Source organism: Poecilia reticulata, chromosome 8 (genome assembly GCF_904066995.2).
Source record: "Poecilia reticulata chromosome 8, P_reticulata-male-v2, whole genome shotgun sequence".
NCBI lineage: Eukaryota > Metazoa > Chordata > Actinopteri > Cyprinodontiformes > Poeciliidae > Poecilia > Poecilia reticulata.
In genome coordinates, this window is record NC_088837.1 from 6,472,507 (window position 1) to 6,497,111 (window position 24,605).

Genomic DNA, 24,605 nt, shown 5'->3' on the forward strand with positions numbered 1-24,605 from the left:
GTGCCATGATCTCCACTGCTGGTTCAAAGCAGTAAGCAGTAAAGAAACAAGAGCAAAAGCCTCAGAAAGGAGTACAGCGCAGACCGGAGGTGAAGTGATATCAGAGGAGTACACGGCTGAGCTCCGAGGCCTTGGTGAGGCCGGCTGGGGTTCACATGCAGTCAGCCACAGAGGTGACCTGAGCGTGCGTCTCTGCTGATGCCAAAGTGGGATGTTAGAGAATGATTATAAAAAGAAAAAAAAGCGGTGTTGTTGTATTAACTTAAGCTTCTGGTGAGCAGCTAACACCAGGATGGCAGAAAATGTATACAAAGTGTTCATAAGCCTTTTAAGCAAATCTTTTTACTTTGTAACATTACAACCAATATGATCATACTTTTAAAATGAGCTTATTTCTGTTCAAGCCAATATCCATATGCCTGAGTTAAAAATAACAGGAAAAAATACTTCACAAGTCATCTGAATATGAAAATAAACTGTATATCTGCTAGCTATACAACTACTAGCTACTAGCTTGCAGTGCTAGTGGCTATACAGACCGCCTAATGGCAACAAGCCTAACCATAAAGCAGGATCGAAAATGAAATAGTTTAGATTAAAGCCATTTAAAGGAATGGCCAGGTCAATGTCTGGATTAAATCCGATTAAGGAAAAGTGCCAAACGGTCACCATCCATTCTCCAAATAGATCAAGGTTTGTTGGTAGAGGCTTACCCCCAAACATTTGCAGCTGCAGTTGCAGCAAAAACTGTTTCGAAGTGTTATATATGAACAGAACCCTTGTCAGATCTCTTTCTAAAAACTTGTCAGAAAACATGCATTATTTTTCTCCCACTTCATATTATGCACTGCTTTGTGATACTCTGCCAAAATTCTGGTATTTTTCATAAGGATTATCTAAAAGTGAAAATGGACAAGGTGTGTGTGTGTGTGTGTGTGTGCGCGCGTGTGCGTGTGTGTGTGTGTGTGTGAGTGTGTGTTTGTGTGCGTGCGTGCGTGTGCGCGTGGCTGTGCGTGTGTATCCCTTCAGCTCCATTTCAAAGCAGCATTGTTAGAAGACATGAGCAGGAAGCCGATTTTGTCACAACAGCATCCCGAGCCGTGTCCTCACTGAATCACTGACAGCCTCTTCAGCCTCAGACGGCGCTGCTCCTGCTGCACAGACAGACACACCTGTTCTGTCCTGACAGCCTGTTCCTCAGCATTAAACCCCCACACTGTGAGCGAACCGACACGGACAGTGGCAGGGAGGTGAGACTGCTTCTGAAAGCACTCTCTCCGGCGCTGTGCTCTGGAGAACAACGCCACAGGGGACGGCGTTTGCCGACTGAAACGCCACTGGGACCAATTAGGCGGAGCGTGGCGCGGCCGGACGCACGCGTCGAGACCGGTTCAAGGGGCCTGCTGCTGCTGAAAAGGACGGCTGAAGGGGTGGGCGCATGTTTCAGCGGGATAACAAGGGATCTGATCTCTGTGTAGGGAAGGTGTGGGATTTGAGTGTGGACCAGCATCTGTGTTCTTTTGCTAATATGCTGATCTACAGCAGACTGAGAAGCTGAATAACCTAAATGTGTCCTTTTATGAAGCAGCTGAATGTGGCATTTTCCCTTGAATTAATCAATGTCATATTAATCAGAGTTAGTTTAATGAAAAGTGAATACTTAAAACTTAAAAGTACCTAATGTTTGTTCCCCCAGCACTCAGTCAGGTAACAAATGTGTGATAATTCATTGAAAGTTAAGGGAAAAGTGTTGTTTTAAACACAAAAAGATTTATTTAAGATCTTAAAACTACAGTATGTAACTTTTACTACAAATCATTTTTTTTTACATATTTGCTGAAACTGCCACTATGTTGTGATATTATTGTATGAAACAGACAATCTGAAAAACAAAACAAAAATAATATGAGCTCCTCTGTCTTCTCCCAGTACCAACTAGAAACAACCAATAAAGCCAGTAGGAGGGTCTTAGAGCTGCCAATCATGCGTGTGTACTCACTACCTCCTGATTTCTACCCCCCACTTTTCTCTCTGCTGCGTTGCGCTTCCTGATAGCAGAGCCCGTCTGTCTGAATGCTAAGGCTAGTTAGCATAGCCAATGATGGCAGATTAACAGTTTTCCTGCAAAGATAAGTTGTTGAGCAAAAATCTGGTTGGTCCAAAACACTGAAAGGACCAACAGAAAAATTGCAGCTACCCACATGAAAAGGCCAAATTGTGAAGAAAGGTTTTATGGCGGTGGTAGTATCATGCTTAGCTTCCAGAGGGGGGGGGGTATTGCACAAAGTGACTTGAATAATGACTGCTGAATTATTCAACTTCCCTTCAAATCATCTGCTGGAAGTTTGAAACGTACATAAAACTGTGTTTTCCCCACATGTCAAGGATGGCAAACACACAACAAAACTGGTTTTGTAAAGTATAAATCAGGCTGATTTTAAAGTGATGGAGTGGAACGCCAGAAGTTTTTTAATAGCTACATAAAGTGTGTGGCTGAGGGGTAAGTTACGACTTTGACACTTATCCTAGTGTTAGTAAAGGTGTATGAAAATATACACCTTTTACTATTGAGCCCATAGGAAATATGTACAAAAATTGGTATTAAAATCCTATTTTTTTTTATTTTTTAAGTTCAAAATTAAAGTTGTTTGCTGTCTGATGACATCCCAACAAAAAAGGAGCAATAAAAATGCTTTGACTAGATACATTCGTTAGATTAAAGACCATGATGAATGTATGTAAACGCATCTGACTTGGACTTGGTTTCTGTGAATTTCTGTTGCTAAATGTCTCTGCATTAGGTACAAAGATTCTTGATCTGGTGATCCCCAAATTAAACTTTACCCTGGTGTGAGGAACATTGTTCCCTAACCAATCCAAACGTTGCATCAGTGCAGGTGTCCCATTAGAAAGTCTAAATACGGTTTGCTGCGTCCTCCGTCTTACCTGAGAACTTCATTGGGGTTGCCTGAGATTGGGGTCTTCTTTTCCGGCGCTCCATGGCATTCAGATTTCAGCAAGGTGTGAGGCCCGCGGTCCATCATCATGGTGGACGTCGCCATGGTGATGATCGCCACACCGTCCCGAACACGAGCTTCCAGACCATAGTCCCACTCGTCGTAGGACACAGAGAGCAGACCTGCGACGACGAGGTGAGATTCAGAGTACTGATAGTATATGCTGTGAATAAGTATTTTCCCTTTTGCTTTTTTCTCTTTTGTCAGATTTATATGTTAAGTTTGTCAAATATTGTCAAAATTCAAAGATAACCTAATAAACCTGCCTTCTTCCCCCTCTTATTAAATCACAAATTAACCTGGGTGACATCACTAGAGGTGATTACTGTCAGACCATCAGAACAAATAAATCATAAAAAAAAACAATTTGACAACAGGCAATAAAATGCTGCACTTTCATTTAATTAAGGAAGATATGAGTCAGCTGATTCTTCCCCAGGCAATTTAGAAAAAGAATAAGAAGAATGAGGTCAACCTTGCTGAACACAGAGAATTGAAAGTACAGCTCAGTTTTACCAAATACGATTGACGACAAGATTACAACAGTGGGTTAGTCCATAACATAACTAGTTTTCCTATCCTAAATAGAGACGATGTGTTTCTCATTCTGTGTTGTGCTTCTTAGTTTAACGCTCCTAAAAATGGTTGTAAAAAGGAATAATTGAGGAATGTTGTGATACTTCCTGAAGGCGGAGTGGCTGAAAGAGCAGGAGCTTCTTAAAGGGACAAGTGCCCAATTTTAAGGCATCAAATTGCAACGTCAAATTTCTTTTGAGTCATATTTGATATTGTTAGCATTTTTGTACCAAATGACAGTTACTTGATTGGGCTATAAAATGATGCTATGTGGCTATAAAAGGCAAGACACAAAGTCTTAGACATCTGTCAGTCTTGATATTCTTTGGGATTTGCAAAGTAAATGAGTGCCATTATCCACAAATGGAGAAAACGTGAGAACAGTGGTGAACCCTCCAAGGAAAGCTGGCTTACTGACCGACTTCAAGAGAGCTTCCAGGACTCATCCAGGAAGTTAAAAAAAATACAGTACATCTAAAACACTGCAGGTTTCACTTTCCATAATTAAGGTCAGTGGTTATTATTCAACAATAAGAGATTGTCGGGAAAAAAATAGCCAAATATACCAATATATTTGGGAAAGTACTCCAAAAAAATAGCACTAAAATAAGACTTTAGTGTGACCAAGCCAAAGTCTGGACCTAAATTGGATTGGAATCCTGCGACATGACCTGCAGACACGAGTGAGCCAACAATCCTCAACACCAACATAAAAGACTTATTGATCGTTATCACAAACGCTTGACAGCAGCTGTTGCTGCCAACGGTGTTGCACCCAGTTATTAGATTTAGTGGAGAATGAGCTGTTTGTCTGGTTATCTGAAACATTAAACTGAGACAAAACACAGACAGAAGAAACCTGTGATGGCTGCCAAAAAAAACAACAACAACGGTCTTATAGAGAAGAGAGGCAGGAAGGGAGACGCTGTTCTGTTAGAGTTCATATGATTCAAGACAATGGGTACAGAGTGTGATGATTCAGGGATGCCTCAGACTGAGTGCATCACATCACCTTAAAGAGTTCGTCCTTCTGTCCAAAACTTCGTCTGTGTCTGCTGGACTTTGCACCGCCTGTAGCCTTTCCTCTTGTCTTTTTTTTTTTTTTTTTTAATCTTTTTTAAATCTTTACAAACATGTATTTTCATTTATGTGTTTCGGTGTGTTTATTTTTCTCAAAGCCCATCTCTGAGGGTGACCTTGAGAAAACTCATTCTTCATTACATTGTCTTGTAACCAAGTGTTTAAACCAGTCAACATAATTGTCTGAAGTTCTGGGAGTTGTTTTGTGTTTTTCTGTAAAGTCGGGGTCACAGAAGGCACTTCGGTTTTGCTCGTTATCCTATTTCGGAACAATATTAATCTGAGACGAATTAAGAAAAAGAGAACAGACTAAAGTGTGATGAGTGTTGATTTATTTTGAAAATCATCCAATCGTGAATCTAATAAACAGCTGTCATTTCAGATTCAAATCTATATTTATCATTCATAATGTAATTAACTAATGACAAAGCATCAGCATTAAGTGATGAGACGCAGTGTGTGTTGCCTCATGCAAAACTGTTTATCTCTTTTAATGACAAACTGGTGTCATGATTTCATCTCGTTTGGACCTAATCACTCTCCTCAGACCGGACTTACAACAAGTCCGACTCCAGTTTGGAGCATCATGTAGGAGCTCATTCATTCCTCTTTGGGAAGCAGGTTTGTGTATTTGTACATTGAAATCAGTTTCAAGTCTGAAAACAGAAACTTTTGTCAGAAAATTTTGTCTTAATGTGTCCTCAGAATTGTTGGCCATAACAATTTATGTGCACACACGTCTCCTTCACTCCGTTTACATGTTTTCCTTCCCATAGCAGAAGTGTCAAATCTGTGGTAATCTCTCCCCCGGCAGGAAAATCTGTGACCTCATTGAATTTTTACCCCTCGTTGTCAAAATACTTCAGTCTATTGTTATTCTCTACTTAAAGTACAAGGCTATTTATTGGCCCCCTTTGGCAATGTGGAAAAAGGCTCAGAATAAATGTGGCATTTTTTATTTTAACAATCTTACACTGAAAATTTCAGAAAATGTTTGTTATCTGATTGTTAACAGATAATCAGATAACGACTAAAACTTTATTTGACATTTCTTTGGGTTTATTTCAAATGTAATGAAGACATATACACAGAAGGTGGAAGGTGCTTTAAGTCAACCAAAGGTAACGCTAGCCCAAAGCGCAATATTCTAGAGAAGCCACCAAAGCAATGGTGGCTTCTCTTAAATTTTAGAGAATTTAAGAGCTAGCTTAAACTAGCAAAATGGCAGGTCACAACTAGCAAAAGTGGTGCTACTAGCAAAATGGCAGGTCACTGTTGTTTTGCAGCTGTGTGCTGTAGCTTACAGGTGTAGATGGGTGATATTATAATGTGTCAGAATACACTGCCCAAAGTACGTAGCTGTGAACCCAACCCAGGGTTCTTCTTATACATATAATTCCAACTATTCCCTGCTGAGCGCCACTTTGGTGTTGAGTGAAAGGTGCACAGCTAATCTCAACATGTTACTGGGATAGAGCTACAACCCTTTAAATCTTTGCTTGTCATTTAGGACATGAAATTATTCACACAAGCAAACAAAGAAAAAATCAGTTCAAGTTTGTTTGTATAGCAGGTTTGAACAAGGCAGTTCAAAGTGCTTTATATGATAAAAACATGAAAAAATATATATACTGTGCAAATTTATCAGCCAAATCATTAGTTCTTTTAATTGGTGTGCATCTAGAATTTCAAAATTCAGCAACCAGGAGACTTTACACAACACAAAGCTGTTTTAATGTGCAATGAATTACTCTAGTTTCCTAGCAACTATTCATAACATTTTGCCTCAAAGTGGGGTGCCATTTAAGAAAGCCAGCGACTACAGAGCGAATTGTTTACCTCAAATTCATTTGAATTAAAAATGCACATTTCTGCCAGACATCCATTTCGGTACATTAGAAATCATCTGGATTTCTGTCGCCGTTTCGGTCGTCGCCCCAGTTCATCTCGCCATCCATCGCTCCGTCTCCCATTTAGCCCCGTCCTTTCCCCGTGTCTTTCAGTTGATCTGCGTCGATCTGACAGTGTATGACCACATGTCAGCCAGTCCACTACCATGTCAGCAGGCATAAATAGACAGGCGGCCTGGCAACCTGCCCTCCTCACGGGGCCTTAGAGCTGACAGCTCCGGCCCTTCAGGACCACATCTAAAAATCTCACAGTCTTGACACTTTCTTCACACTCGCTCCCATCGCTTGTTCCTTTTTTTTTTTAAACACAAAGTCACTGCTGCTGTGTTAAGGGAAGGAAGCGGTGGGAATGTGTGTGTTGCGTGTAAGTGACGTGTGCTCTGAGGTGGGTTCCTCTGCACCTTGGGAACACGCTGCCTGATGCATATGGATTCATTTCTCTCTCCCGGCTTGTTGAAATGTCATAACTCGGCCACGTAAACGGGCAACGTATAAACTCAACACCACCCCATCTGTGAGATGTTTCACCAGCTAGAAAACACGATTGCTGATTAAAATCTGGATCTACCTGCAATATGCTCACTGGCAAACTCTTAAAAAAAAAAAAACATTCATCTTTTATTGCAGATTTTCAAAAAATGCAATCTTTAGTTTGCATGCATTTATGTTCTTGTGAGGGGAAAAGAAATCCCCTCCAAGAAGAAGAAACAAGAAAATATTTGTTGTTACAAAACTCCTACAACTAGCAGCATTAATAACAATTCCTATAAAAAATTTAGATGTATAATTATAGTAATTCAAACGTCGCCTAACTTTAGCAAGTCATGGATTTTTTTGTTGTTGTTTCCTAATAGGGTAGGCTATATCATTTAGCAACTCCTCAAAATGGGAAAGGTAAGAGAACATGCCATGTAAGCATGGCAGAAGTGTGTTTTGCACTTCATAAAACAGAAAGTGACTTCAAAAACACAGCCTATGTTTTCTCATATCTACAGTAAGAAGAATTAAATTGTCCAGATTTTTTTGAGGATGCTAGTTTCATAACAGATTACTTGGTGTTAAGTGATGTACCAAGGGTAGAATTAAAGTTATATTTATTATATAAGTTCATTGCTATGAGTCCTGCATGTGCAGTGGCTTGCAAAACAATTCATACCCTTAGAACTTTTCATATTTTGTCACATTACAACCACAAACGTGAATATATTACATTTGAATTTTATGTGAAAGACCAACACCAGGTCTTCATAGCCCGAGCGTGCTCTGTCTCCACAGATTTCTCCCTGACCTGTCCAGTCTGAAACTAAAGCTAAATATACAATCATGTAACACTTGTGGTGACGTTTTTGGCACTTTATGGACAAATAACATGTTTACAGTGAAGATATAAATGATTTGACAACTCTCTATCCATTAGCAATAACAATGGTTAAACTAGCTACTGCTACAAGGCCTAGTCTCTGGATTAAACTAAAACTTTGTCAATGTTTTTTTTATTATTATTTTTACTTTATGACAAAGTCTGGTTTGCATTTTATTGGTTTAAATTTTAAATCTCGAATTCTTAGCTTGATAGCTTATTTACGTCAATAATGAAGACAATTTGAGTGATGATGTTAGCACATAGGAGTGCAAGCAAAAAGAGAAATGTGAACAGAATGAACAAGGAGCTGGCTGGAGTAAGACAGAAACCTTACAGAAATGACAAAAATACAGTAAAATGAAGAAAATGGAAATGCAAATTTTAAGAGAGCAGCGAGCTGGTTCCCCAGAGCACGACTTAGCGAAGGCATCACTGGAATTACCCCTGATGTTAGGAAGCACTTCATCACACACCGTGCAAATTATTAAGTGCACCAACCAAGCAAATTATCCCCACAGCCAGCACGCACCTTCTGCTGAACTCTGAACCACAAATCATCAGTCGCATGCTACGCCACAGTGTCGTCTCACTCTGTTTGTTTAGAAGTTGGTGCGCTTGACTGCCCCTTAAGGCATCATGTGGCTCCTTTAATGTTCAAGTTGAGAGGAGAGATAAAAGCTTGCTGGATGAATTTACAGGGCAAATATTATGTGTCCTCTTTTATTACAGAAGAATTTGTATGCTGGGCGAAGAGGACTATTATCTTTTTCATGACAATGTTTTTGAAAGAGAATTGGTTTTTGTGTGGATATGAGCATTTCTCCACTTCAGCAGGTTTTTCAGCGTCTTCGCCATAATGGGTCTCAAACCTGTTATCACACCTACTATACCAAAGTAAATACAAAGTTTCGACAGTCTTTACAGACTTTTTGAAGCAGTTGTACAAGATGAGAAAAATAAAAGATATTTTATACATTGGCAGGGCATGTTTTGTTGAATGATGTAGTTTATTTGCTGTATGTGTTTCCAGCTTTACCCACAAGTTCAAATTTTCAGGTTGGAAATTGGGAAAGCTAAAAGAAAAATCAAAGGATTCCACCAAACCAAAACTCAAAATCCAATATGGCTGCCTTACATGTAATCTAAGTGAAAAAACTAAAAAGGTTTTATTACACACTAGTTTCTGGCTCAGTCTCTCATGTTCAGTGACTATGCTCCCAGAGAGTTTAAGAGTAGAAAAGGAAGGCAGTAGTTTGTATTGCTAACAGTAGCTAGCCTGATACTGAAAACCAACGGCCATTGTTCTTGGGCCATTGTCGTCGTTTCCGTCGTTGTTGATTTTTTTGGATCTATCATCCAAACAATTAATACACACATTGCTTCTGCTGTAATGCAAACCATACATCTAATTTTATAGTATCTACACAGTTCCTGTACAGGTCTTAGTGTTTCTTGCAGCAGACTCTTCCACAGCACGGACGGTTCCTTTGGTCAGAAGGGGGAGCATGGCAAATTATATCTCAATAAGTTATTTTACCTTTAAAAGATTAGATTTTATACATTTATCTGATTAAATCTTCACTTTCTTTTTATTGTTCTGAGGTCCCGCCACTTTGAGAAGCATCACTCAAAAAGACTTGCAGTATCGACTATTGGGGAGTGAATACAAATGCAATTGAAAACCATTTATCATTTCTCTCCCACGTCACTATTAAGCACTGCTTCTATCGCCTAAAAGCCCCATTGAAAGATATTTATATGTGTGGCTGTGACAAAATGTGGTAAACTTTAAGCAACATCAACACAGTTGCCTGGCACCCGCAGCAGCAGGCCCATCTACAATCTGACTTATGTTTCAGCATATTTCATTCGCCGTGAATTATACGCTTTCCTCTCCATTTGATGCTGCTCAGAATCCAGACCTGCTTCGGCTAACGTGTTATGGCACATTCTGTACCTTATTCATCACGCATAAAACGAGAGGTTGACATTTTGCCTACTATTTGTCATTACGTCCCATTTGATTTATGCCATGATAATTCAGCTTCAACAACGTTGAAAAAAATAAATAAATAAATAAAACAAGGTTTGTGTATGCAGCCACTCCACAGTTCCACTTAGCAATCAGTCAGGCAGTACACAAACAACACGATTATCTCTTTGGCTGCATAAATCAAGCGGAAAGTCATTATGTGATTTAAATAACCAATACGGTGATGGATCAAACTTCAAACTCTCTTTCGGAGCGTGAGCCCACCGTTTTGGCTCCCTAGGCCGACATGAAGACACACTCTGGGCCGGTCCGAGCCTGTTCGGGCCAACATACATCATTTACATTACAATGGACTGTCACCGACACACTCAACATCTCTTTCTAATATTTAATTTGAAGAAATGTGGGAGAAAGAGTAAAACTATAAGCACATAGCAAGGCACAAATACAGACCATGCAATGAAAAGTAAATTAAGTGAAGCTGACTAACAGTCAAACATTTATATAAATATGTGTACGACAGCTGCATTTTGATCAAGACACAAATTTCATTGCACAACTGTCAATTAACATCTAAAGTTGTTTTTTTTAAAGACAGATTACACTATTATTCTTCAAGAAACGAGATCATTTTGACAACTATTGTAAAAAAGTTCTACTATTTGTGAAATAATTACTTTTCAAGCAAGAAATAGGCAAAAGATTTCACTGCAAAAAATGTTTACTAGTGTGGCTGATGTCGCCCTAGATGTGGAGTTGTCCTGGGCGTCTGCCCACTTCGCTACTGAACACACTCACCGACACCATGCAACACACTGGGCTGTGTTATTTTTCCTCCCTTTTTGACAAACATGTCCAAAAGGGGAGTAGAGGTGAGAAGTTTCCCCCTGAAACTGCTGAGGACAGGCAGTGGTTTAATCATCACTGTAAGTCAAACACCAACAAGCTCTTCAAGTGCGCACATCCACCCCGACTGCGTCACGGCGAGGGGAGCAGACAGAAATAAAGCGACGTTCTGATGGTCAGAACGGCAGCTCCAGGCCCGACACTGAAAGGTTCGGCTTCCCGCTGGGAGCTGGCCTTCCTCAAACAGCCTGTCCACCTCAGAGTGCTGCAGCTTGTGTTACATTTGGCAGCCCGACAGGTGTGCCTGACAGACCGCGTGTGCGGGTTGAGTGCTTAATGCGCCCCAACTCAGAAGTCACTTGGGTTGACCTTCAAAGGTTAGAGCGACTCCGGCGGCAATGTGGGCGGAGACAAAGACGAAGAGGCTCCTAACTTATCATTACAAAAGGTCGCTTTGTTCTTTTCTTTTTTTATCTCAGGAAAAGTTCCCAACATCCAGACTTAAAATCTGCAGTGAAGAAATCAGTTCTCAGCAGACCGGAAGGGAGAGAATGACGACTTCAAGTAGATGAAATCAGCTCCTTTTCACTGGACATAGAAGCATGTGCAGTTCGCTTTACAATTGATGGTGAAAGCTGGTTTCTTTTTATTTCATCATGTCATAAAATAGAACAGACCACTCTTTCTTAACTAATGGGCCCCAACTAAAAAGTGGGTCGTGGTTCACTCAGCTTGATTTATTTAGATTATGGCTGCAGAGCAGATGTAGGCTTCGTAGAACAAGAGGAGGGAATGCTTCGTAACTCTTTTCAAGTTATTGACCATCTAAAGATGATTGCTCTTATCAACTAATGATTAATTGATGTGGACATTTTCTAAAAAAAACTGAGCTTTCTCTTGTAGTAAGAGGGCTAACCATCTTACCATGACATAAAGGGATACATTTTTCATACGTTTGAACATTATTTTGGGTCAGCTGTATTAAACACTGACTGAATAAACAAGAAAAAGTAGGAAATAAAAAGATTAAAAGAATAAAATATGTGAACACTTAATTCCCCACGAACAGAGAAATGTCGAGTATCATCCGTGGCTGTGCTTGAAGGAAAGTTAAAACTTTGCTTCATGAAATGCGACAGCTCTCAAAAATCAACTGCACTTATTGCTGTCATAATTTCTTTCCATCATGTTACAAATTTTCTGTGTAATGCCCTCCGCTCTTCTGTCATCACATCCTAGCCTTCATAGCACATCTCTAATTTTTGGTTGAGAAGTTGATCCTGCTCCGCCACACAACTCGGCTGAATGAGCGCTATTAGGTTTAAACTCAGGCAGCTTGTCAAGTATTTATAATTCAAAACAGAACCGCATAAATAGATCTGTCGCGATAAACGATAAATCAATTAAGAGCACGATAAATTAAACCTATCAACCTCATTTTAATTATCGGCTTTATCGTCTCTTCCTGCCTTTTTTTCTTTCTATTGATGACACTGAATGAAAAAAGGCTCAAAAAAATTCTCCACTGACCCTCCCTTTTCCTTAGTCTAATGTCCAGCGCACACTACACGAGTTGTCGGCCGATTGTCGGCCCATTTTCAGACCCTGAGAGACACATTAGCCAACAGAAATCCCAGGTAAAACGGTTCGATCGGGTTTGTCGTGCCGTGTGGTGTATAGCCACATGGGCACAATATAATGGCTACAAGTCCAGTTAACTAATTTTAAAACCAGGCATTAATCAATGCTTTACTAGAATCTACCTGCGATGCATGTGGCTAGAGTCAGCTAAAGTCCTGACTGAATGAAAATCATTATAACCTATTTATGTCACGTTAATGAAGAACAGCTGAAAACTTGCCGGGTTTATCAACTGCGGTAACAATTTGGCTCCAACTCCTCCCCTTGTCATTTCTATATTTTTGCACAAAATGTTGAATAAACATTAATGTTGTTTCCACATATCATCTCCAATGTCTGCTGGACTTTGGGTTGCGCTGTGTCAGCTGTTTGAGATTCCCCTCCGTAATTTCCCCTCAGAAAGCACAGAGGAGAATTCGTGCTTTCTGATTGGCTACCTGTCGCATTCAACAGGCTGCGTTAAGCTCCCAGTCGGGGAAACCCCCTGATTTAGATCGGAGGGGCCACGACAATCTAATTCACGTTACAGGATGATCGGTTACAAAATCACCAGCGACAATCTTGGAACGCAACGTTCTTAGATTGTCATAAGGAGAAAATAGGGGCAAAAAATTGTGTAGTGTGAACTACTGCATTAGGTAGTCGGATGTGCCCATCTTCTCTATTTAAATCTAGTGATTACTGAAGGGCAATATAGTATACAGACTTCATAATCTGCACTCTTTTGGTTGAATGCAGTATTTATTTCCACTTTGGCTTTATGTTGTTTAGTTTTTTTTCAAGTACGTTTTTTGTTAATGGAGACTGAGAATCCATTTTATTTTTGTTTTTGGTTGTTTGTCAGTTCCAGTGTTATGTGTTCTTTTGAAAATAAAGTGTATCTATCTATGGCAGGAAATTGCATGCATTATTAGTCATTTCCATTAAATCAGTGTCAAAAGGTCTTGAAACAATATTATCGTTTATCGCAATAATTTTTTGGACAATTAATCGCTCAGCAAAATTTGTTATCGTGACAGGCCTACGCATAAAGTGCATTTACCATCCCAGACCGAACTCTGTTTGGACGGTTTCTCTTTTCTGTTCTGGTAAGGTCCCGCCATCTTTATTTTAGCATCAACCTGCTCAGTTTCAGAATGACCAGTGGTGTCCTCTACTCGATGGCAGCTAAACTACAACAATGAAAAAAGGTCTAAGCGAGCATCCTCAGTTAGTCAATTGGAACAAATTTTAATCTAATAACCATTAATTGGTAGTAAGTGGATTCATTGATTGCATCCCTAAAAAGGATAAAATTGTGTTAAATTCACAGAAAAGGAGCCATTTCATTTCTGCCTACCTGTGGGAAACTCAGCAGGCACTACATCAGTGTCTCCAGCGACCAGCGAAGGGACGATCCACGTGTAACCATAGCCGGTGATCCCTACGGAGTGGGCCACCTCGAAGATGGTGTTGGCCTCTTCTTTTGTGCAGTAGAGAAGAATCACGGGACTCTGCAGCTTCTTCAGCTGGTTCTGGATCTTTGAATCGCCGTCGTCCACGGACATGTCGAGCAGAAGAACTTCCTCCAACTCCCAGCCGACAAAGCTGTTCTCGATGGTGTTTCGGATCTGAGACGGACGTGGAGAACAAAGATGGGTCATGAGGTTTTATGTCTTACAGTTGAAGATATAAAAGCTTATATACGTCAAATAAAAAAAACACCCACACCTTTTTCTCCCAACTGTCTGAAGTTAAATCAGTCCAAACGTATCTTGTTTCAGGTTAGTTAGGATTACCAAAATTATTTCTATTTTCTGAATGCGACAATAATAAGATTTCATTATCAAAGCCATCAAAATGAGAAGTTTACATACATAATGATTACTATCTCTAAGAAATGAGGGAAAGCCCAAAAGAAAAGTTTCATCTAATTGAACTTCTGACTGTGTGGGGACAAAAAATGTAGATATTTTTTTTATTTCATGTGTGTAAACTTGTTGTCACTTTGAGACATCATTTGGTAATGCCTCAGTTTTAAGCAGGTGAATTTATTGCATGTCAACACTTTGAAGCCACATTAAGAAATGTGTTAGATGCATTAAGAAAGTGAGAAATTATGCTAATTATATTTCTATATGGCAAACATGAGGGTTGAAAAGTCTTCCAGGTGACGATCAAATGAGACTAGCTGACAGGCGCCAAACAAACATCTGGCTGCTTTGAAGATTTCTCATTTTTAAAGAAAATCCGGGATTACGTCGCAAAAGCTCAACCTTTTTCACATCTTGTCACAGTACAAACAACAAACATTTTGTATTTTATGTGAATTATCAAAACAAAGTAGTGCATAAATGTAAAGTGGAAGGTAGAAAATCCTTCCACTTTACAAGTGGACCAACATTTTCCTTTCATTTTCTATAATCTACTGAGTCTGCTGTAAGGAAATATGGTTATAATAAACTCCAAGAAATAATATCTGCCAGCAGAATCTCCCTGAGGCGTTCCTTCAGTTTGATTAGGTGTTTTAATTCACCATATTTCATAGGAGTGAGCTGGACCGGATCAGAGCCGAAATAAACAGCATTTAATATAATTACATTAGATTATATTAGAATCCACATGAAATTTTAGGACTTTTATAATGATCCATATTTAATTGCAAAATGAGACCTGAAAAGGGGCAAACGTACCCCAAACCAAAATGACAATGATGTTTATTTTGTTTTATTAATTAAATAATATTTTACAGTCCCTCCAGAATGTTGTAATTTTTTGGTGATTCTTTTTTGCAATCAAAATCGCAAATTTCGTGGTGCTAATTTTAGAAATATTTGTAAGGAATTTTGCAACATTTGCACTTATAGATGTATAAAATTTGATTTTTTTGTTACTCACCATATTGATCACAAACTATAGCTGGACCTCAAGCAAGGAGGAGGAAAATGTGTCGTAAAAGTAAGAAATACTGCCACCTGCAGGTGGGAGTCACTCACCTCATCTGTTGATTTTGTGTAAATTTCCAGGGATTCGCGAAAAAACGGAGTAATTTAGCATCTGGAATATATAAGGCCACAGAAAAAGCGATGACGGACGACGTGGTGCCCGCGGGCCCCATGTCGCCCGCGGGCCCCTTGTCAGTCGCCCGCGGGGCAAGTTCTAAAAATAGCCATTCTCATTAGGGAGCATTGCCAAATAAATTATTTATTATTTTTACATTGAAGTAGTAAAATTTGTTTATATTCAGAATTTTAAAAAAAGCTAATTATAAAAAAAATTTAAAATGTAAATTTTTATGCATAAAACTCTTCTATGGTTAAAGTTCAGAATATGCGCCTGCAGGTTGTTATCGGAGGGCAGCAGCGCCTGCTGCTCCCTCCCTGCCTAGCTTAGAGTGGGAGGAGCTCTTAGGTCTTTTTTTTTTAAACTTGAAGTAAAAAAAATAAAATAAAATTTCCGAAATTTTAATTATCGAACCCTCTTTACAATTAAAATTGTGGAGAAAAAAGAATATATTATGCGTCAAAACATCTTGTACGTAGCGCACATCTGAGTCTGTGGGGGTCAAAGGGCACCCAAAGCTTAAATCTTATTGGTTTGCTTTTGTTTATTTAGCGGCTCGGTGCTTTTTCTGTAAGCTAAAACTGAATGAACGGGGTTTGAACCTCCCGCAGTTCTAGGAGCGGTTCGGATTCCGGTTGAGCTTTTTACCGTGTTCGGTTCTGACGGGTCGTCGGTTATGAGCTTTTTGATGTTTCCCGAACCGGACAGTTAGCAGGTCACCCGTTAGCTGACATCTGCCGCTCATACTGAGCGTCGCTCTAACACTGTGTGTTAAACAATTTAATCTAGTTGAAACGTTTTCCAGAAGAGTAAAAACTAAGCAAACAATGTTGCTTCACCTTCTCCTCTGCACGTCTGACACCTGAACCGGGATCAACATCCTCCTCTTTCCGTGGATCACAGGTCCTCTCCGCTTCCATGTATTTATTAGTATTTAGCATCGTTTGTGTTAAAAAAAGGGCTCGCTGCTTTACTGGTTTAAGTTTGCGCTGGTTTTGTGCGACGCGCACATGATGCGCATTGGAGACATGCGCACTTACAGGTCAGGTGCAGGGATAGTTTTGTGCTACCTTATAATTTGTCTGACATTTTTTTCTCTGCACAATTTGTTAATAATAAAGAGGGATAATAAAAATATACAATAACTTTTCTTTTATTTAAAGGAAAATCTCACAGTGCGTCCAGCAGCTGCAATAATTCAGACTGTCAGTCACTTGTGGGAAATTTAGAATCACACAGAAAAGCTAAGAAAGGGAATCAAACTTAAAACTAAACTAAGAGCTTCTGATCACATAATAGCAATTAACCATAGCTGCCATGGTAATAATTACTGATAACTATTGTGAATAGTCCCTAACATTAATATTATTAGACGGCATGTAATCATATGTATTATTGTTATAAAGGCTGAGCCAAGAAAAGTAGCCCTTCGTGTTGCTCTGGACCTGTGAAGTAGCTCCCAGGCTCAAAAAGGTTGGTGACCCCTGTATTAGACAAAGTAATAAAAAGATCAAAGGAGTGTTAATACTGTACATACATGATCCTCGGTGTTACCTTGGTGACGAAGTCCTGGTAACCGGGGTAGTACGTTGTGACGATGGAGAAGATGTACCAGTCGTACTCCTCCATGATGTTGAGGATGACAGACGCCTGCTGCTCGATGGAGGGGCCAAACTGAAAGAACATGGAGTTGTCGTCCTGGCAATAACAAGAAAACAGAGTGTAAACGGTTGCGCAACACTGCACGGCACTGGCCTGGACTTTAATTTAGCTGGCACTGCACACAGAGGAGGATGGCCACGACTTAAAGGACAGTGGCGGGTTTCATAACATTATTGGAGCGAACATTAATTTAGCCGCCTTTCTTCTCTGGCTCACCGAGAGCAACAAGAGGACTCCTGTGGACTTGTAATGATACCAGTCATGATTTTCATTAGTTCCCTTTATGATCCCCTTAATGAGTTTGTGGCTGGAACGAATTCTGTGGACTCAAAGCTGCTGTCTTTAATCTCATCAGCCCCTTCCATCGGTTTGTTTTATCACAACCAACAAACCGATTTCAGTGTAGTCTGTTTAATGTTAGATTAGATAATATATTAGAAATCGCACAGGTTGAAGTGAGCGATTTTACCTCACCCAAATATCCTCTAGCCGGGAAATAAAAGATGTGAACGAGCAAACACGGCTGAAACTGCAAAGGAAATTCAAAACGTTCACAGGCCGCGTCCCCTCGCCCAGGAAGTGTTAAATCCCAGCTTGACAGATAGAGAACATGAGCCAAATAAATAAGCTGTGCCACCTAACAGACTCTTGAGCAAACATTTCTTAAACACTTCTCTTCAAGCCTGCGTGTTGCGACCGGTGTTGGCACCAGATCGCTGAGCCAGACAGAAGAAGAGGAGGAGGAGGTGAGAACTACTAGTCTAGACGCGGTCCTGCAGCTCTGCATCATCAGGTTGCTGTTGTGTATGTGAGTCACTGCGTTAAGAGTCAAACTCATGTGTACTCGATGTACAGTAGCATGTTGGTTTTCCTGGAAAGCCGTGCTGCAGACTGGGCCAATTCATTGTTTTCATTGTTTTGTGCATTCGAAGGAGGCGATGAACCGCCTTCGAGGTTCTTTCAGAATCAAATGCTCAGCACGAACTGCAGTGACTGATTCACCCGTCGCTGTGGTTCCCCTCCTGAACACTAGGCTTCACTGGAGAGTAACGTGTCACTGGCTGAATGAAGAAGAGTCGAGGATGAAGCGCAATCTTTATGAACAAATGCTTCAGATTTACATTAAAAGTAAAAAAAAAAAAAGTGTGAAACATTAACTGCAATCGGAAAGTCTTCTGATTTTTAAAGCAGCTGAGTCATTTTTAAACACTTGGGATGAAATATCTTTTGGATCTTCACTATCACTCAAATTGGTATGAACAGAAAATAAATTATTTTCTTGACAAAAACATAAAAAAACATTTCTAGCAGGAATATGTCCAGTGGATGTGTTCTCAGAACACAGAAAACCACTGAGTGAGCGTTTTTACTTTACCCAAATATCCTCTAGCCAAGAAAAACTGGTAAGGTTTATAAAAGTAACTGGGTCAGAGGGGCATTTCTCTCCACACCCACCAAAACAGAGTTTTGCTCCAGAGTTATGAAGCAACTACATTTTTGAATAAAAGATAAGAAACAACCCAGTACTGAGAGAAGATGGCATAACTCAGTTCATGCCCCACATGTAACACTGTTAGCTGCCAAACTATTGAGATAAGAATGGGTCGTTTGTGAGCATAAAGTTTCCCAGCTAAGAAAAAGCTTTGTTTTCTGAAGTCTTTTACTTTCAAACCTCTGTGGCTCACATTATTGTCCTCTCCAAATATTCCTCTACTTTTCTCAGTGTCTGAGCCAAATGAATGACCTTCCTCCCAATCACCACATATGGAAATTGAAGAGAACAAAGTATAGATGGACACAGGAATTAAATGGTATGGCAGACCGCTACATTAATAAAAAATACAACAAAACTGCAACAAGTAAAATAAGGACTGAGAAAGGTGAGACTTTCAGCAGCTTCCATTTACTACTATGTTTTATAAAACTGTGCCTTTTAAAGAATATAAACTAGCCTCCGGTTCTTTGGACAAAAAGAGAGAACTGCTACATGTGCCCGTTTGCTGTGTGTTTACTGTGTGGAATCACAATCCGACCGGACTTACCAAACAGTGCTTTAACGTCTAGGTAGGGTGCCGGTATTTTAGGTCTCCGGCACCAACTCTCCTGACTTTTTTCCGTCTCTGGATGAATTATTATAACATTTGATTTGAGCTGGAGGCGTTTCTATCACAACTTGAAAATGAACATTACTATCTGGAGCTCCAAGCACAAATAAAATTGGAAAGAAAAGGTTGTAAAAATGACAATGTGTGCCCTTCGAACTATTCTCTTTTTTATTCATTTAATGGTTTATGTACAAACATGGTAAATTAAAAATACACCATCTGCTAATCTGGGTTTTAAATGATTTAAATCTGACCTCAAGTGCAAATTCCACAGAAACTGAAGACATATGTGGAAAAATGAAGCACAACCCCCAATGGTTCACACTCTCCATTTTAAATATGGAGGTTTTTCATTTTTACAGACTGATAGTGATTTAAAGGGTTTCTAAAATGGTATTAGCCTGCTTTGCTCTTAAAGCTACAGTGAATAAGCCTTATCTGAGCAAGTAATCACTGTTTGATTGCAGTGAAGAAATGGCTAGGGTTATCTAAAACAGGTCTGGTCATTTCTTCAGAACATATTTCATATTTCCACTTTAAAAGCTCTGACATCTCTCTCTCTAACCTGGACTTCCCTGATCACAGAGGTAGATTTACATCGACTCGGGTTCCCTCTCATCGGGGCTTCAGCAACGATTTGACACATTTCATTCAATTTAAGTTCAAGTCAGGTAATTTAAACGTTTAAATAAGAACACACAGCCTCATAATAAGGTGATTGTGTTTTATCTGGCAGCTTGCTTCACTGGCAGCTTCCTTAAGATGAAGATATAATGACACACAAGCACTGACCTTGCATCATCTTCCCATTTTCACTTCAATGCATTCCTCTCTGTTCATCCTATTTTTTTCTCCCCCTCCCCTCATTCTTCATCCATCTCCATCTCTTTTCCCGCTCTGCTGTACCCATTAATACCACTGGAATCACGGCCAGGGCACACTTATAATTGAATTTCCAGACTCGCCCGCTCCCCCCCCGTTATCCTCCACAGAGAGCCCTCGTCGCCACGCACCCCCGCCTCGCCGATTCCCCTGGGTTCCTCTCGCCGTATCTCTCTTCATAAGAGCGGTATTAAAGCGCCGCCTAACACACTGAGACCGGAGGTCTGAGGAATTTTTATTAGGCTGGAGAGGAGCGAGAAGAGCCGCAAAAACAGAAAACCGGAAGGAAGGAGAGGAGAATACAAGGGCTGACCAAAGAAGGAAGGAAAGAAAAAGGGAAAAAACATATACAGAGAAAAAGAAAATAACAAATACGGACACAATTTAATAAAAATGAAACCGAAAGGACAAGGACACAGGAAGGGAAGGACAAGAGCAAGTATATGAGGAAGGAAGGACAGAAAGAAGGCAGAAAGGAAAGAAGGAAGGAAGAAAAAGATGAAAGGAAGGAAAGGAAGGATGGAGGAAGATAGGAAGTAAGGAAGAGAATGAGGATTGAAAAATGGAAACAAGAAAAAAGAAAGGAGGCAAATAGTAAGAAAGGATGAAAGGAGGAAAGAAGGAAGAATAGATAAGATAGGAAGCAGGGAAGAGAATAAAGAAGGAAGTAAGGATTGAAGGAAGGATGGCAACAGGAGAGAAGGAAGGAAAGAAAGAAGAAGGAAGAGAGGGAGGGAAAACAGTAAGACAGATGAAACTGAGGTAGTTCACAAGTGAGGAAGGTCACAATCAAGGAAAGGAAGGATCAAATAAATGCATGAGGAAGGATGGATTGAAAGAAAGGAGGAGTAAACAGGAATAAATAAATGAAAAAAGGATGTAATTAATAAAAGAAGAAAAAGGAATCAATGAAGAACTGAAGAAAGGAGGAAGCAAAAACATGAGGACGCGTACAAAGAAAGACATGAAGAAGGAATTTTGGGCACAAGCAAGGAAGCAGGGAAAGAAGTGGTGGACTTTAAAGAAAGAAAGAAAAGAAGGAAATACAAGACGGAGGAAGGATGGAAGGATACAAGGTGAAGACGGAACATGAGGAAAGAAGGAGGGAAGAGAGAACACATGAAAGAAAGAAATGACAAAATGAAGTGTGCACTGTAAAGGAGGAATGAAGGAAACAAGGAAGCATAAAAGGGAGTAAAAAAGCTTAGTAAAGGATGACAGTATGAATGGGAGGAAGGACACAACACTTAAACAGTGGAACAGGAAATAAATACCAAAAAAAAATTTTTAATCATACTTATTATGATGAAAAATTTTTTTTATCCAGAGCAGGAAAATACTGAAACCAATTCCAGTCTTTCCTCCAAACTGCACAGGAACCCCGAGGACGGGGCTGCGAGTCAGTCGACTGAAATTAAGTCCTGCACAACGCTGCTCTTCATTTACAGCTACACCAATTAGGGTTTGGCCACATTATCACCTCTGTTGGCACAAAGTGATCGATTAGCGAGTATTAAAACTCCCAGAGGGGCAGAAAGGCCAGAGAGCCGCCCGGCCAGACGCAGGAAGCCGGCCAGGACGGTTTTAATCGGGCCGCCTTCTGACGTCAGCGCTGGCTACTGTACATGGAAAACAATACGCTGCTACGCCACATGATGCGGCAGAGTGGATGCTCGGTGGAAGCAATAAAAAGAGAGAAAGGAAATAAACTAAAGAGAGAATAAAAAGATAGAAATGTCCAAAAAAAGGGGGGGCAGCAGAGATGTGAAGCCTCCAGAGGGAGACGAACAGAGGACAATGTGGTGACAATGGGATGAATGGAGGAGAGACAGAAAGAGGGCCGTGCCGGCAGATGGCTGTGGTCCTGCATGGAACGGGGTGAGCGGCAGAGAGCCAGGAGTCGCTGGAGGAAGTGTGTGTGTGACGGCGTGTGTGTGTGGGTGTCAGGCAGTTGGCCAGGCGTTTACACAGAGAGGGAAGGCGACTTAGCCTGAGCCGCCCGACCGCGGAGGAACCGCCGTCAGAGGGGGGGACAGAAGCGGGACGCGGGTGTCCTCCTCTATGGGAAAACCTGGGTGTCCTGCAAGACAGAAAGCTCTCCGTGTCTCCACTGAGCTTAATAATCATGAACACAGGTGTGTTTTCATTCATATAATTCACAACCTTGTGTCAAAGTAAGACGCCAAGTTTATTAACATGACTGAAGTTGCCATCAAATGGTTTTGGTTGTGCTGCTAATGTTTTAAAGATATCAATCAATGTTTAATCAAAGGTTAATCAAAGGTCAGCCACCCAGTTTACGTTTACAAAATCAAACAAAATGTGGTGTTACATTTGTGAAGCAGAAAAATTATTTTTGTGACGACGTTTCCAAAGGTCACTAGTGTTTTTTATTTGTGCCGCTATCATTTTAAAAGACGTTAGTAAATGTGTTCAGAGGTCATCAAAGTCCACATTTACAAAGTCAAACAAAATATGGTGTCAACCAACTGAGTTAAGTTTGTGCAGCAAAAATGTTGGTTTCTGCTTTTATAACTTTTAAGATTTACAAAAAAAAAAGTTTTATGAGGTCACCAGACATCAACTTGCCTTCCGCCCTTCACCGCATTAACAAAATCAATAAAATTGATCGCAGCATGTTTGATGACGCCGGGTAACACTTAAAATGATAGCCGCACATACAAAAAAGTCTTGCTGTGCAAACATAGCATGAATGTTTGACACCAATTTTGTTTAATTTGAAGAATGTGGCGGAGGGGGCCGGGCGACTTCACTCAGGCACTTTGGTGTGTGTGTGTGTGTGCTTGTTGTGTGTTTGTTGTTGTCTGTGTGCGTGCGCGCGTGTGTGTGTGCGTGTGTGGGGGGGGGGGGTAGTCCATGGTTGATGGGCCATGGTGCGCTGTAGTTGCTGTCTCTGCCCCAGAGCCTTCAAATGAGCGCACTCACACACTCATAGAGCACTTATTCGACTTGAAGGCCAGGGAAAGTCGATAGCTCAGGTATTTCAATTACACACACAGTGGCACATCACTGGCTACGAAAGAACCAGATTGGCTGCTGCGCTCTTCCTCTGAAATATGCAAAAAAAAAAAAAAAAAAAACCACACAAACACGCGCGCACATTTGAGCGGTCTCAAACTTAGACATCTGCACACTGCCAGCGGAGTGCGAGCACGTGCACAAACGTATCTACGAAAGGTGTAGCGCGACTCAAACGTGCCGTGAATGACGAATCATGATGAGCCTCAGCCCTTGTAACGATGCAGTAAAACGCCGTGAGAGGAGCTGCTTAACGGGAGAGTGCGCCGTACAACGAGCGCATAGCAAAGGTGAGAGGGGAGGTGGGACGGTAAGGATCGAGGTTTAACATTCACTCCTCCGTCTACAGCGCTGTGTGCAGATGTGCCTAAACGTCACATCAGAGGGGCCGTGAATGGGACGTCATTTCAGCTGATGAAGGTTTTATTGCTTTGGGTTTTGTGCCGGTTGCCACAAGAAAGTGAGCAGCAACGTTATGGTTGCAGTATATAGTGGTCAAGCTGTGAGAGGTTAGGCTAAGTATAAAGAGTGAGCACTTCATTTTCACTTGACCCTGGCTGGCAAACAGTCTGTGTCAAGTTAAAAATCAATGAAAAAACAACGTCTGTGTGATCTGCGCCGCGATCAGTTCGAGTTCACACAATACAATGAAACAGGACATCAATGGAAAAGGACAAGAACAAAAGGTTAGGTAGTTTTTCACACAAATAAAAACCTTAAAGGGGTAGTAGTTTTGTGTAAAAATTACTTCTTTTTTTTAGCTTTACATCATGTTATAATGTCATTCTCTTTATCAAAACGTACCAGGAATGTTGCTTTGATTCTTACATGTTTGAGAAATCCCTTAATCTCCCATGGCAACCATTCAGCTGTACAAAACGCCTAAGTGGACATAGCGCTCCCCATCGGAGTTGCGGTTTCCAAGCTTCTGAGCTTCCGCCTCACAGAGCAGCTCCTTCAGACTAGCCAGCAGCTATTAGCAAACGCCTGGTGGAACTGAGTTTCTGCTGAGCTCATTATAGGAGCTGCTTCTCAATTAAATAAAAACGTTGTTAAAGGGTTAATAGAATATCGATGCTGTGATGACTTCCTGAAAGCGGAGTTTCAGGAAGAGCAACGATTTCTTAAAGAATTAGATGCCCAATTACAAGGCGTTAAGTTACAAAGTCATGTTTGATATGACTTTGTATAAAACATTTTTATAATAACTGAAGGTAACAGTTACTTGATTGTGATGTAAAATGGAAACGTGTGCCTGGACAACACTTAATGCTGCCCCTTTAAAAAGTGGCATGCATTAGCATACTGTGATACCCCTAAGAAAGGAATCAATGTGCTGAAAAGTTTTAAGCATTAAATGCTCTTTGGAGATCTAATGAGCACGGTTCAATCCATCATCTGAACATAACAGCAGAACAGTAAACCTACCAATATTCAGTCATAACAGAC

At 40.5% G+C, this 24,605-nt stretch overlaps 1 protein-coding gene across 6 annotated transcripts in view; it reads right to left on the reverse strand.

The window, feature by feature from the left end:
- grin2ba (glutamate receptor, ionotropic, N-methyl D-aspartate 2B, genome duplicate a) overlaps window positions 1-24,605 on the reverse strand; it is a 178,459-nt gene that overhangs the window by 56,929 nt on the left and 96,925 nt on the right. For all 6 annotated transcript variants that reach the window (XM_008415507.3, XM_017306255.2, XM_081609718.1 and 3 more), the window contains 3 exons: window positions 17,023-17,166; window positions 13,766-14,036; window positions 2,947-3,139 (listed from right to left, as the gene is read on the reverse strand). In XM_008415507.3, coding sequence (XP_008413729.2) covers window positions 2,947-3,139; window positions 13,766-14,036; window positions 17,023-17,166 — 608 coding nt within the window. The remainder of the gene's footprint in view (window positions 1-2,946; window positions 3,140-13,765; window positions 14,037-17,022; window positions 17,167-24,605) is intronic.